This window comes from Corythoichthys intestinalis, chromosome 16 (assembly GCF_030265065.1).
Source record: "Corythoichthys intestinalis isolate RoL2023-P3 chromosome 16, ASM3026506v1, whole genome shotgun sequence".
NCBI classification, from domain to species: domain Eukaryota; kingdom Metazoa; phylum Chordata; class Actinopteri; order Syngnathiformes; family Syngnathidae; genus Corythoichthys; species Corythoichthys intestinalis.
In genome coordinates this window covers 5,379,658-5,393,851 of record NC_080410.1, presented here as the reverse complement: position 1 = coordinate 5,393,851, position 14,194 = coordinate 5,379,658, and the positions used below count along the sequence as shown (strand labels likewise).

General features: G+C 43.6%; 1 protein-coding gene across 3 annotated transcripts in view; it reads right to left on the bottom strand.

Annotated features, from left to right (window-relative positions):
* The window catches only part of olfm2a (olfactomedin 2a), a 236,671-nt gene that overhangs the window by 54,486 nt on the left and 167,991 nt on the right, over window positions 1-14,194 (bottom strand). For 2 of the 3 annotated variants that reach the window (XM_057817974.1, XM_057817973.1), the window contains exon 2: window positions 8,363-8,512. In XM_057817974.1, coding sequence (XP_057673957.1) covers window positions 8,363-8,512 — 150 coding nt within the window. Of the gene's footprint in view, window positions 1-3,455; window positions 5,358-8,362; window positions 8,513-14,194 lie in introns of those variants that run through there. The other variant, XM_057817975.1, reaches the window with a different exon arrangement.

The window sequence follows — 14,194 nt, the reverse complement described above, 5'->3', positions numbered from 1 at the left end:
ACAGATAGTTGATGTGTGCACGGAGATATTGGACTGTGCCAGTGATTTCTGTATGTCTTTAGCAGACACTTTTTTACCTCTCTGAGTATTCTGCGTTGAACTCGGCGTCATCTTTAGTGCCACTCCTTGGGAGAGAAGCAACAGTGCCAAACTCTCTCCATTTATAGACAACTTCTCTGACTTTCGATTGATGAACATCCAGACTTTTAGAGATGGTTTTGTATCCTTTCCCAGCTTTATACAAATCAACAATCCTTGATCGCAGGTCTTCACACAGCTCTTTTGACCGTGCCATGATTCACATCAGATAATGCTTCTTTTCAAGACAATTCTTACCAGGTGTGTTTTCAAGACAATTCTTACCAGGTGTGTGTTTTATAGTGGGCAGGGCAGCCTTAAACCACTCATCACTTGCCACGTTTACATGGAGCCAAATATTCCAATTACAATCGGAATATTTGTTCAAACCGAATAAATGTGTTCCATATAAACACCTCATTCGGAATGTACAGGCCCAAACCGAATGGAATTTCATTCCGATTCACAGGGGTGGAATATTCCTTTTCCCAAACCGATTAGAAGTAAAATTATATCATGTAAACAGGGAAGCGGAATGGTGTCTGGTTGCGTTCTTTCTGCACATGCTCCGTACTGACGTGGTGACGTCACTTGGTGACGTAAGTAACGTCACTTGCAACATGGCTTCCAAGCACACGCACAGCGCACCCACACAACTTTTTAAATGAACGGCGTGTCATTCTGAAGTTTTGTTTCCACTCGAAAAGTTAAAACAGCAGCTGATCTGACGATCGATCTCCATGTTTTGCAACGTGACGCTTTGTTTTGATTAATCTGCGCAGGTTAGTGACGAGATTTGTCGTTCACTTGAGCAAACGAATCCATTCCGGTTCGTTCAGTAAAAAGATTCGTTCAAACAAATCGTTCAACGAATCGTTCGCCCCCCTCATCTCCCTCCCCGCCCAAACGAATCGTTCGGTTACTGAACGGGAAGTGACGTTGCTGAACGAATCACCAAAGACCGCTTCGCAGTATAACTGAACGGGAAGTGACATTGCTTGGTCCCTCCCTCTCTTCCACATTGACCACTCGTCGTAGTTTCAGAAATGAGTGACAGGCGGTATCATTCTGCTTTCACAGACAGCCTCGTCTCCCTCCTGCTGCTGCAAAAGCGAGGGAGAACTTCCGCGTCGTCTGTCCTAGTTCTATGGGCTCAAAGTCATGGCTCGTGCTTGCATTTCGATTTAGGACACGGTTAAACATTTTCCTTTTGTAAGGGGAGTAGGGGGCGGGGGCGCACGGACTTTCTTTAGCAGGTTCTTGATCACACATACAATCACATATACAGCATGTTTGCTGTCACGAAAATAAAAATACATCGAAAGTTTAATTTCTGAATATGGAACGACCAACACATCATATTTACATCTCGCTCTGTTGTATTTTTGTTTTTTAGTATTGTAATGTCCGTAACTTTCTGCGGGCCGCGAAGGGGCCATGGGACTGCCGAGTGGTGACGTAGCGGGAAGTAGGGGGTGTGGTAGGACGGCGTGAGCGAGAGTGTTGGACGCATGTTGCAGCAGTTCGCAGTTATTTGTGTTTTTTTTCTATTGTTGCCACAATAAAGTGAAGGTATCCATCATTCATTCCTCTCCTTCTGTTCCCTCATTCGGGGCTATTACAGTATTAAGATGATCGTGTTGAATTTTTGCGCTGGTATTAATAAATAAAATAATCCGGTCAGCTCCCCTGTCGTCCCCGCATCTCAGATGGTCAAATGCTGACGAGAAATAATTGTTAGCTCTTTACGATGTCGCCTTTCTACTCTCATTAGTCTGTTAAGAAAAATGTAGACATATTGCGACATCTCCCGTGTCTGCGTGCGTTGTTTTGGGCGCTTGAGTAGCACATGATGGACGGATTGACATAATTTGTCAAACCAACCAACACCCGACACGCTGACACGAAAAAAAAAAAATAAAACACTCGGGAAAAAATTGACATGTATATACAGTTTCATTGCAAATCAGTATTATGGTGATCATACTAAATATTTTTTTCTGTGCACATATGAGGTAAATATCGCAGCCATGAAGCCTCCATATAGTGACAGTTCTCTGCACGCTTCACTGCCGTCACGCGACCGCAGCTCAGCTTTTGCTTGCCTCGTACCTACCCGTGTTTTAAATTACTGTAAATTTGATAGTATGTCGTCATAGGCAGTCACGAGTTTGTTGAGAAAAGTACTACTCTAAACAATGCTCGCTAGATTTGTGTGGTGTTTTTGTCTGTTTGAGCAGCATTTGATAGGCTCCACGTTAACAAATATGTGACAAAGTCATTTCCTTTCATTTTCTGATTCATTCACCGCATAGTCATTACTGGAAAATCAAGTTAGCAGCAAGCTAGGTCAGGAACCGGAGGACCGAGTCACTGAACGGGAAGTGACAAAACTCAGTCTTGCCCCCCTGCCTGCACGCTGGCTGCTTATTGGCCACACGTGGACGTGAGTGACAAACGCCCTGATTCTGTTTCCGGTCCCTCCCCTGCCCGCGATGAGGCTGGCGTCTGATTGGTCGTGTGCGATGTCAGAAGACGCTGCCGCTTGCTCAACGCCCTCCCACGCAGCGAACAAGCACCACCTTCATAGAACGAATCAGTGCAGATGATGATTAGTTCGGTCTCGTTCACCAAAACAATTCGTTCAAAAAGAACGAATCGTTCGCGACCGATACAACACTAGCGCAGGTCAGACGGCAGTTGTCAAACGTCCTTTCGGAATAAAGGCAGACACATGTAAACGCTGGATCGGAATAGATGAAGTGACATGTAAACAGCTGATGTGAAATTTCCATTCGGAATGATTTGAATCGGTATGAATAAAAGTCAGCATGTAAACGTGGCTAGTGATTGGGCACACACCTGAGTTAAATTGTTTGGTAAAAATTGGTTCATTACGTCTCCTTAGGCAGATGGTTCACTTAATTTTTCCTCCTCCTGTCATTGTTTGCATTCTATCCACATTAAAATATTAAAACCTATAAATGTTTGGGATTTTTTAGTTAAAGCTGACACTATATTTTCATGTGTAATTTCGACAAAGATCAGATCACATTTGATGGTGATTTTATGCAGAAATGTGAGAAGTTCCAAAAGGTTCAGATACTTTTTCATACCACTGTGTATATAACCTGTTGGGATACAAAGTATCGTGATATATTACCATGTTGAAGTATTTTGACAGCTCTAAATTCCAATCTCATCAATCAAAATCTACATCCACAGAATATGAATATAAATAAATTACAATGGACACGGGTCTAGATTTTGCTTTAAATAAAGAGTGCTCATGCAGATAGTGCCTAGGGACAAAAACCCAGCAGTTTGTTCTAAATCAAGTGTCTGTGTCAGAATATGTCCCTTCTGTTGCATTGTACCTCTTTCAAAGTCTGTGTAAATTTTACGCGCTTGAAGACGTAGCAGACACAACCGTCCGTCTGGGGAGAGACAAACTTTCAACGAGGCGGAATGCAATATGCGAATTCAGGTGGCAGCCTGACTCGGCGAGACCCATCTTGCATCTCAATTTAGCCCCGCCTCCCTCACAAGAGCACATCAATGTCAGGTTGTGCGCTTTTACCACCCTCCCTTTGCGAGAGCTCGAAAGAAGACACGGCAGAGGTGACATATCGAGCTGTTACTTCCGCTTGTTGAGACACACCGGCAAGTGTGTGTTTTTTCCACCTCTATCTAAAAATAAAAAAACCTACAAAAAACTGTACTGCACTGCTGTATAAAAGTGGTTCTCAAACATTTTACAGAACCAGGGCCAACATTAATGCTGCCTTCACATCAGTGGGACTCATTTTCAGCCCTGGAGTTCCATGCAACAGACAGGCCCACTTTATATATACGACCTAGCGAATTGAAAAGTGTACAGTGGTACCTCTACCATAGACTTCATAATAGTATTGGCGGGTCAGATTGGTCATGCACTGCGCCTCGCATAGGGGTCGTCCACATCAAGAGGAGCTATTCACAAACACGCACGCAGCGATCTAACGCCGGATTTCTGTTGTAAAAGTACGAAAGCTGTACCGCATACAAACAGAAAGGATTGTCTCAGGAGTGATTTATTCGGGGATTCAAGGAAATTATTATATTTTTCATACTATGCCTGCATTTTGAAACGTTGTGAAAAAAAATCAATGGGACAAATTAGCCACTAATGCATTGACCTCATAGTTTGCAATATTTATGTAAAATAAATGCTAACTGCACAGTTTTTTTGCTTTTAACCAAGGATCAAGACTGTTTTACGCCCATATCTATAAATAATTCGGGGATTTAAGCATTTATTCACAAGAATTTTCACCAGCAAAAGCTCTGTTTACATAAGGCGGCCGCTAGCTACATTCACCAACAGACTAGCATTGTGCATTGACATATCTACGTAAAATAAATGCTAACTGCACATTTTTTTTGTTGTTGTTGTTGCTTTTAACCAAGAATCGAGACTGTTTTACGCCCATATCTATAAAGAATTCAGGGATTAAAGCCTTTATTCACAAAAAATTTCACCGGAAAAGCTCTGTTTACATAAGGCGGCTGCTAGCTACATTCACTAATGGACTAGCATTGTACTTCGACATATTTAGGTAACATAAGTGCTAACTGCACGGCTTTTTTGTCGTTGTTGTGCTTTTAACCAAGAATCGATATCTACAGTATAAAGAATTCCGGGATTTAAGCATTTATTCACAAGAATTTTCACCGGAAAAGCTCTATTTACATAAGGCGGCCGCTAGCTACATTCACCAACAGACTAGCATTGTACTTCATTTAGGTAAAATAAATGGTAACTACACTTTTTTTTTTTTTTGCTTTTAACGAAGAATCGCGACTGTTTTACATCCATATCGAGAAAGAATTCAGGGACTAAAGCATTTATTCCCAATAATTTTCACCGGAAAAGCTCTGTTTACATAAGGCGGCCGCTAGCTACATTTATTAACAGACTAGCGTTGTACTTCGACATATTTAGGTAAAATAAATGCTAACTGCACGTTTTTTTGCCTTTAACCAAGGATCGAGACTGTTTTACGTCCATACTATCTATAAAGAATTCGGGAATTTAAGCATTTATTCATAAGAATTTTCACCAGCAAAAGCTCTGTTTACATAAGGTGGCCGCTAGCTACGTTCTCTAATAGACTAGCATTGTACTTTGACATATTTACATAAAATAAATGCTAACTGCACTTTTTTTTTTGCTTTTAACCAAGAATCGAGACTGTTTTGCATCTACTGTATATCTATAAAGAATGCAGGGATTTAAGCATTTATTCACAAGAATTTTCAAATTCGAAAAAAGGTCTTTGTCTGTGATTCCACTCGGTCAGCTTTGACGACCTCGCCAACAATGCAGGCCCCCTATTTATCGGCCCCATGCCCCGTGTCCCCTCAATACATTATGAAGTTTATGCCTCTACTTACGAACGTCTCCACATAGAGAATTTTCAAGTTAAGACATGCCTCAACTGGAAAGTATTGCCTCTTGTTAAGAAACAAATTTCAGGATTCGAAAGGTAAAAATACAGTATGGGTGGTACTCGCACTTCCCTAGTTTACAGGATGTAACATACTTATACCTGCTCTGCCATTGGCTAATATCCAGCAATTCTGGCATCCAGTTTGCTAAAAGGGACCTCTACTGTATGTGTATGTGTGTATTCCAGTGTTCTCTTCATTCGCCCATTGTGTTCTGACAGCTTTACATGAGTGTATTAACTTTTATCCTTAATTCAGTTTTTTTTTTTTTAACATTATGCATAACTGTTTTTATGCATTTAATTGCATTATAAGAGATTTATGTCTGAATTTTTGGGGGCTTGGAACAGATTAGGGTATTTACATGGAAAACATAGCTCTACTTACAGAATTTTCAGGTTACGAAACTACTTCCAGAACCAATTAATTTCGTAAGTCGAGGTACCACTGTACTTATAATCTTGCTGTCAAGCGATTAAAATTTTAATTGTGGATAATTGCATCGTAGTTAACTCACAATTATTATTTTTTTCCTTAATGCAAAAATATACAGTACAGGCCAAAGGTCTGGACACACCTTCTCATTGGTGCGTTTTCTTTATTTTCATGACTATTTACATTGTAAATTCTCGTTGAAGGTGATAAACTATGAAATCCCACATGAGGAATTATATACCTAGCAAAAAAAGGTGAATTAACTAAAAACATTTATAATATTCTAGTATCTTTGAGGTAGCCACCCTTTACTTGGATTACTTTTTTGCACACTCTTGCCATTCTCTCTATGAGCTCAAAGAGGGAGTCACCTAAAAGTGTTTTTGACTTCACAGGTATACCTTTATCAGGGTTGATTAGTGCAATATATTGCTTTATCGATGGGGTTGGCCCCTTTATTTGTTTTGTATTAAATGAGGTGTGTCCAATTTTTTGGCTTGTACTGTATATTATACTAATAATTATATATATATTTTTAAATACAGTTATTATCACAGGAGTTGACCAATATGCTTACCTTACATAATTCAAATTTAAGCCTTAAGATAAAATGATTGAACTCACCAAAATGGCTGTCTCCCAAAGCACTTATACAGTTCATCTGTACATTCAATGGGGGGTTCGCCCCAGTTAATCCAGCCATATTTTGGGTTAAAATGACAAAGCTACCTTTTCCCTGAAAACGTGGATTTCTCCACGATCCTCCGTGTCTTTTTACCCTTCGGGCGGCCGTGACAGAAGCGCCTGGAGCCTCCATGTTGGTGCTGCTCAAAAACATTTACATTTATTCTTCTACACGTTCATTCCTTGTTCATCTCTAGATTGGAGCTTAAAAAATGACAAATGCCACTGTCCGCCCCAGAGTGCCACATTTTGGGCTAAAAAAGCCAAAGTTGCCTGACACGGGGATTTTACTCTGATCCTCAATGTGCTTGTGCCAGTCTATTGTGCATTTTGGTCGGCCACAATACAGGCCAAACATGCTCGAAAAAAATCATAATGGCTCGTGCCAAATGGCCGGGTGGGTTCACGTTCGCCATGTTGCCTCAAAATTAAGTTTCAACAAGACCAAATCAACAGGCATTAGCCGTAAAAGCATAAACATTCATTAATGCCCATGACATTGTCATGTCATAATTATAACGGTCTAATGAAGTCAAATAAAATGTTACCTATTAACCCAAATAAATCAACCAATAAGCCGCACTGGACTACAAGCCATAGGATTCAAAATGAAGGGAAAATCTACAGTCCTGAAAAATTATGGTATACAGGTAGTCCCAGGGTTATGACGTACCCAACTTATGTGATTTCGATTTTATTAAGCCGAAATCTTTGTTGTTGTTGTTTTTTTTTTAATAATGTTGACTTTTGGTTTGTGATGCATGCTTTTATCTTGGCGCAGGAAGCGTTGAATAGACATTACTAATGGCAAGCAAGTAAGCGCATGTACACACAAAGAAGAATGTATTTGCACACACAAAGAAGAATGCACGCGAAAGCAGGACAGGAGGAAGAGCGCATTTGCTTCCACGAAGTGAGAGAGGGGACAGATTACAGCTGCAAACCCGTGCGCACATTTGTTGTTTGTGAAGCATCCACAGAGGCAACATCTATATAGGACACCTTTTGTACTGTTTATTGTGCATTTTCAAATGTGGCCAAATACCTGGGGCGAGTTTATTTGATTGTTTTTGATGATGTGCAGACGCTAACTGATACATACCAGCCGTTTGTGTGGATTGTTATTGCTGTACAATCAGCTAGTTATAAACGCAAATTTGAATTGCTGTGAGTGAAGATGAAACTGATTTAATTTCATTTTTATTTTAGTTCCATTCTGCAAGTGTGGATGTCATGAGAAGCTGAATAAAGTCAGCAAACCACATGGACGTCAGACATCGTCATTTCGCAGCTTAGGAGGACAGTACAATAATGTATTATACATGTTTTTGGATAGTTATTTTGAGACTTAGGGGGCATTTAGGATTACTTAAAGGGTTAATTCTGACATGGGTTACGTCTTCGGTGTGAACAGAACTCGTTCGTAACCTGGGACTACCACTGTATAGTATAAGGTATAGTACTACCTGTACTATAGCGGGCAGGCATAATGGCCCTGCAGGTTTTTCATATAGTTCCAGGACTTCATTTTGTCAGAAGGGAGATTAGGCCTTGTGTGGTACTTAAGCCACTGCTGTAATAATAAAAAAACATGCCTATCTGATGCATTTGACTGTAATCACGTCTGTGTGACAGCTCGCGTTCCCAATCATGCCTCGTGATGGACAACAGTCACCTTCTCCATGAGCTGGCGTAGCTGCCTGCTGCGTGGGTCGCGGTTACACATGTTCTGTGCCGGCGCCACCACCGTGCAGATACACTTTCCATCTGCGCCTTGCGCCGAGCTGTAGATCTGCCAGCCTTCCTCCGGACTCGGGTACAGCCCCTGCAGATTGGAAAGAAACATATTTTTAGACGGGCATCCGCATTCAAAGGCTTCTTTTGCTTAACAAGATACAGTATCTTCTGTGCTCAGGTTGTACCAAGCGCGAACTGTGCAAAGTTGTTGCAATAGCTAGTAGTGTTGCATTGATATCATTTTTATTTTGCTCTTGATACCCATTCCAATATCCGGCTGCATGGGCGTCGCCAAACATATTTCTCTTGGGTGCCCAAGTATTGATCTGACTAGTAAAAAAAAAAAAAAAAAAAAAAAAAAAAGGGAAAAAATCCTTTGGAGTTTTAAATCTACATAGCAAGGCGCCTACTTAATATGGTCATTTTACTCTATCTACTCTATATACACAATCTGTGCATTGCTCCTTAATGTGGTAATTTATGAATGTAACTTTGGCTGTAATAGGCATATGAGTTGATACTTCCGCAAAGCACCTTGTGGAGATATGCTGCGTTCATGTGTGTTGGGAGAGCTGAGTTCCCAAGTTGGAAAATCATTCTGAAGTGTTGTAAAGTCGTAATGTGGGATAAAAACATGGTTGCTACAAAGAAGAGTAGTCTATTTTAATGCTCTATCACATAATATTTTAATGCGATACGTCACAAGTTAAGTGACTGTTTGGCGCTTTTTATCAACACCATGTAATAGAGAATCATTTTTACGATTAGTCCAACAACACGTGAATGCAGTATAAATATTATGGTGTGTGTGCCAAACCGCAAATCATACAGTCGATGGTGCAAATTACATCTTCCCACCTGCATAACAGGTTAGTGCCAGATAAACTGCGCATCCTTGTAGTTCGTTTTTACCCCTGTGATGATGTTTGTTTAGTCGCATATTCCCGTTATTGTGAATTTAAATGGTTCAACTTTACTCTTTACGTATCAGGCAGTTCACTGCGGTAAACTACTCTGGTCGCAAATTGAAGTATCAAATTAGCTGTCGCTTTAAAACTAACTGGCTATGAATACAATGACAATTAAATGAGATTTGAATGAGACGCTCTCAAGAGCTTTGTCTAGTATTGTGTTAATATTATATGTGGTATTTGAACTGTATCAATACTGATGCTAATTAGTATTATTTGTTCATATGACCAAAATGAATCAATCTGTATGAATTGATTGCCTATCTTTGGGATATAACCTACAAAAATTTTGTACATGTGTTCATCATAATTTCCATCTGTTTTACAAGCATTTTATTTGTTACTGCAGTGCCTGTAATCTGTAACAAGGTGTATTCTTTTTTATTTCTATTTGACTGAAACAAAATTACTCTTGCAAATTGCTATTAGAAGTTATTTGCTTGCAGCAAGCATAAATAAGCAAGGAGGATTGAGAGAGGTAAGCTATGTAACCCACCTAGGCAACAAAAAACACTTTTAAGTCACAACCCACCAGTTGGGAAATACTGATTTATTGCATAAGATTTACAGTGGTATATCCCCATTCCTTTCCAAATTAGAGCAGCAGAGTGTAGGAAGGGGTGGAGGAGAGATGGACGTTGATGAGCATGAGCAGAGATGAATTGGCTATCAACAAGGGATGTCCCAATTTTGAATACTGATTGCTTAAAAACAAAAAAGTCACTTTTTTACAGAAACTCGCATTTTGGTTTGATTATATCCAGTTTTCCCATGGGCTCACCACCTGTGGGAGGGGCCAAAGGGGTCGGGTGCGTAGGAAGTTGGGCGGCAGCCAAAGGCGGGGGCCTTGGCGGTCCGACCCCCAGCAGCAGAAGCTATCTCTTGGGACATGGAATGTCACCTCTCTGGCAGGGAAGGAGCCTGAGCTGGTGTGTGAGGCAGAGAAGTTCCGACTAGATATAGTCAGACTCTCCTCCACACACAGCTTGGGTTCTGGTACCAATCCTCTCGAGAGGGGTTGGACTCTCTTCCACTCTGGAGTTGCCCATGGTGAGAGGCGCCGAGCAGGTGTGGGCATACTTATTGCCCCCCAGCTTGGCACCTGTCTGTTGGGGTTTACCCCGGTAGACGAGAGGGTATCCTCCCTCCGCTTTCGGTTGGGGGGACGGGTTCTGACTGTTGTTTGCGCTTATGCACCGAACAGCAGCTCAGAGTACCCACCCTTTTTGGAGTCCTTGGAGGGTGTGCTGGAGAGCGCCCCCTCTGGGGACTCCCTTGTTCTCCTAGGGGACTTCAATGCTCACGTGGGCAATGACAGTGAGACCTGGGGGGGCGTGATTGGAAGGAACGGCCCCCCCGATCAGAACCCGAGTGGTGTTCTGTTATTGGACTTCTGTGCTCGGCATGGTTTGTCCATAACGAATACCATGTTCAAACATAGGGGTGTCCATATGTGCACTTGGCACCAGGAAACCCTAGGCTGCAGTTTGATGATCGACTTTGTAATCGTGTCATCGGACTTGCGGCCGCATGTTTTGGACACTCGAGTGAAGAGAGGGGCGGAGCTGTCAACTGATCACCACCTGGTGGTGTGTTGGCTCCGATGGCGGGGGAAGATGCTGGCCAGACCTGGCAGGCCCAAACGTATTGTGAGGGTCTGCTGGGAACGTCTGGCAGAATTCCCTTTCAGAAAGAGTTTCAACACCCACCTCCGGCAGAACGTCTCCCTTGTCCCGGGGGAGGTGGGAGACATTGAGTCCGAGTGGGCCATATTCCGCACCTCCATTGTTGAGGCGGCCGATCGGAGCTGTGGCCGTAAGGTGGTTGGTGCCTGTCGTGGCAGCAATCCCCGAACCTGCTGGTGGACACCAGCGGTAAGGGATGCTGTCAAGCTGAAGAAGGAGGCCTATCGGGCGATTTTGGCCTGTGGGACTCCGGAGGCAGCTGATGGGTACCGGCTGGCCAAGCGGACTGCGGCTTCAGCGGTCGCGGAGGCAAAAACTCGGAAATGGGAGGAGTTCGGCGAGGCCATGGAAAACGACTTCCGGACGGCTTCGAGGAAATTCTGGTCCACCAGCAGCATTAACACTGTGTATAGTGAAGATGGTGTACTGCTGATCTCGACTCGGGACGTCGTGAGTCGGTGGGGAGAATACTTCGAAGCCCTCCTCAATTCCACCGACACGCCTCCCTTTGAGGAAGCAGAGTCTGGGGACTCCGAGGTGGGCTCTTCGATCTCTGGGGTTGAAGTCACTGAGGTGGTTGGAAAGCTCCTCAGTGGCAAGGCCCCGGGGGTAGATGAGATCCGTCCGGAGTTCCTAAAGGCTCTGGATGTTGTAGGGCTGTCGTGGCTGACACGCCTCTACAACATTGCGTGGACATCTGGATTGGCAGACCGTGGTGGTCCCCCTTTTTAAAAAGAGGGACCGGAGGGTGTGTTCCTGTTATAGAAGGATCACACTCCACAGCCTCCCCAGTAAAGTCAATTCAGGGGTGCTGGAGAGGAGGGTCTGTCAGGAAGTCGAATCTCCGATTCAGGAGGAGCAGTGTGGTTTTCGTCCCGGCCGTGGATCAGTGGACCAACTCTACACCCTCAGCAGGGTCCTCGAGGGTGTATGGGAGTTCGCCCAACCAGTCTACATGTGCTTTGTGGATTTGGAGAAGGCGTTCGATCGTGTGCCTCGGGGAGTCCTGTGGGGGGTGCTCCGGGAGTACGGGGTACCGAGCCCCTTGGTAAGGGCTGTTTGGTCCCTGTATGACTGGTGTCAGAGTTCGGTCCGCATTGCAGGCAGTAAGTCGAATTCGTTCCCAGTGAGGGTTGGACTCCGCCAAGGCTGCCCTTTATCACCGATTCTGTTCATAATTGTTATGGACAGAATTTCTAGATGCAGCCGAAGCGTCGAGGGGGTCCGGTTTGGTGACCTCAGCATTGAATCTCTGCTTTTTGCAGATGATTTAGTGCTGTTGGCTTCATCAAGCCATGACCTCTAACTCACACTGGAGCGGTTCGCAGCTGATTGTGAAGCGGTTGGGATGAAGATCAGCACCTCCAAATCCGAGACCATGTTCCTCAGTCGGAAAAGGGTGGAGTGCCCGCTCCGGGTTGGGGGATGAGATCCTGCCCCAAGTGGAGGAGTTCAAGTATCTTGTTCACGAGTGACAGTAGGAGGGAGCGGGAGATTGACAGGCGGATCGGTGCAGCGTCTGCAGTAATACGGACTCTGCACCGGTCCATAGTGGTGAAGAAGGAGCTGAGCCGAAAGGCAAAGCTCTTGATTTACCAGTCGATCTATGTTCCTACCCTCACCTATGGTCACGAGCGGTGGGTCGTGATCGAAAGAACAAGATCCTGGATACAAGCGGCCGAAATGAGTTTCCTCCGCAGGGTGTCCGGGCTCTCCCTTAGACACAGGGTGAAAAGCTCGGTCATCTGGGAGTGACTCGTCGTCGAGACACTACTCCTCCGCGTAGAGAGGAGCCAGCTGAGGTGGCTCGAGCACCTGATTCGAATGCCTCCTGGACGCCTCCCCGGAGAGGTGGTCCGGGCATGTCCCACCGGTGGGAGGCCTCAGGGACGACCCAGGACACGTTGGAGAGACTATGTCTCTTGGCTGGCCTGGGAACGCCTTTGGATCCCGCCGGAGGAGCTGGTTGAAGTGGCTGGGGAGAGGGAAGTCTGGGCTTCCCTGTTAAAGCTGCTGCCCCCGCGACCCGACCCCAGAACAAGCGGAAGATGATGGATGGATGGATGGATGGATGGATGGATGGATATATCCAGTTTAAAGTATTATTTCTGACTTTTTATGACAAATACGTGCTAAAACATTTGCTCGCTCGCCAGTGCCCTGGGGTGTCCCAGTATTGAATTAGGTCCAGTGACGCCACGATCTGACTGTTTAATACAGTGGTATGAAAAAGTATCTGAACCTTTGGAATTTCTCACATTTCTGCCTAAAATCACCATCAAATGTGATCTGAACGCTGTCAAAATCACACACAATAAAAAAGTCTGCTTTAACTAAAACCACCCAAACATTTATAGGTTTATATATTTTGATGAGAATAGTATGCACACAATGACAGAATGGTGGAAAATAAGTAAGTGAACAATCAAATTTATTAATTTAAAATTTAATTGGCAGCAATAATTTCAACTAGACTCTTCCTGTAGCTGCAGATCAGTCTGGCACATTAATCAGGACTAATCTTGGCCCATTCTTCTCTGAAAAACTGCTGTAGTTCAGTCAGAATCCTGGGATGTCTGGCATTAATTGCTGTATTTGGGTCATGCCACAGCATGTCAATGGGGTTAAAGTTTGGACTTTGACTTGGCCACTCAACAACGTGTATTCTGTTCTTCTGAAACCATTCTGAAGTTGATTTACTTCTGTGTTTTGGACCTTTGCCTTATTGCAGCATCCATCCTTCCTTTAGGTTCAACTGTCTAACAGACGGCCTCAGGTTTTCCTGCAAAACATCCTGATAAACTTTTGAATTCATTCTTCCATTAATGATTGCAAATTGTCCAGGCCCTGAGGAAGCAAAACAGCCCCAAATCCTGATGCTTCACGGTAGGAATGAAGTGTTGATTTTGGTGAGCTGTTCCATTTTTCCTCCACATATGATGCTGTGTGTTACTCCCAAACAATTCAACTTTGGTCTCAAAAGTCCACAAAATATTTTGCCAAAACCTCAGTCGAGTGTCCAAGTGCCTTTTTACGAAAATTAAACGAGCAACAATATTATTTTTAGACAGCAGTGGCTTCCTCTGTGGAGTCCTCCCATGAACACAATTCTTG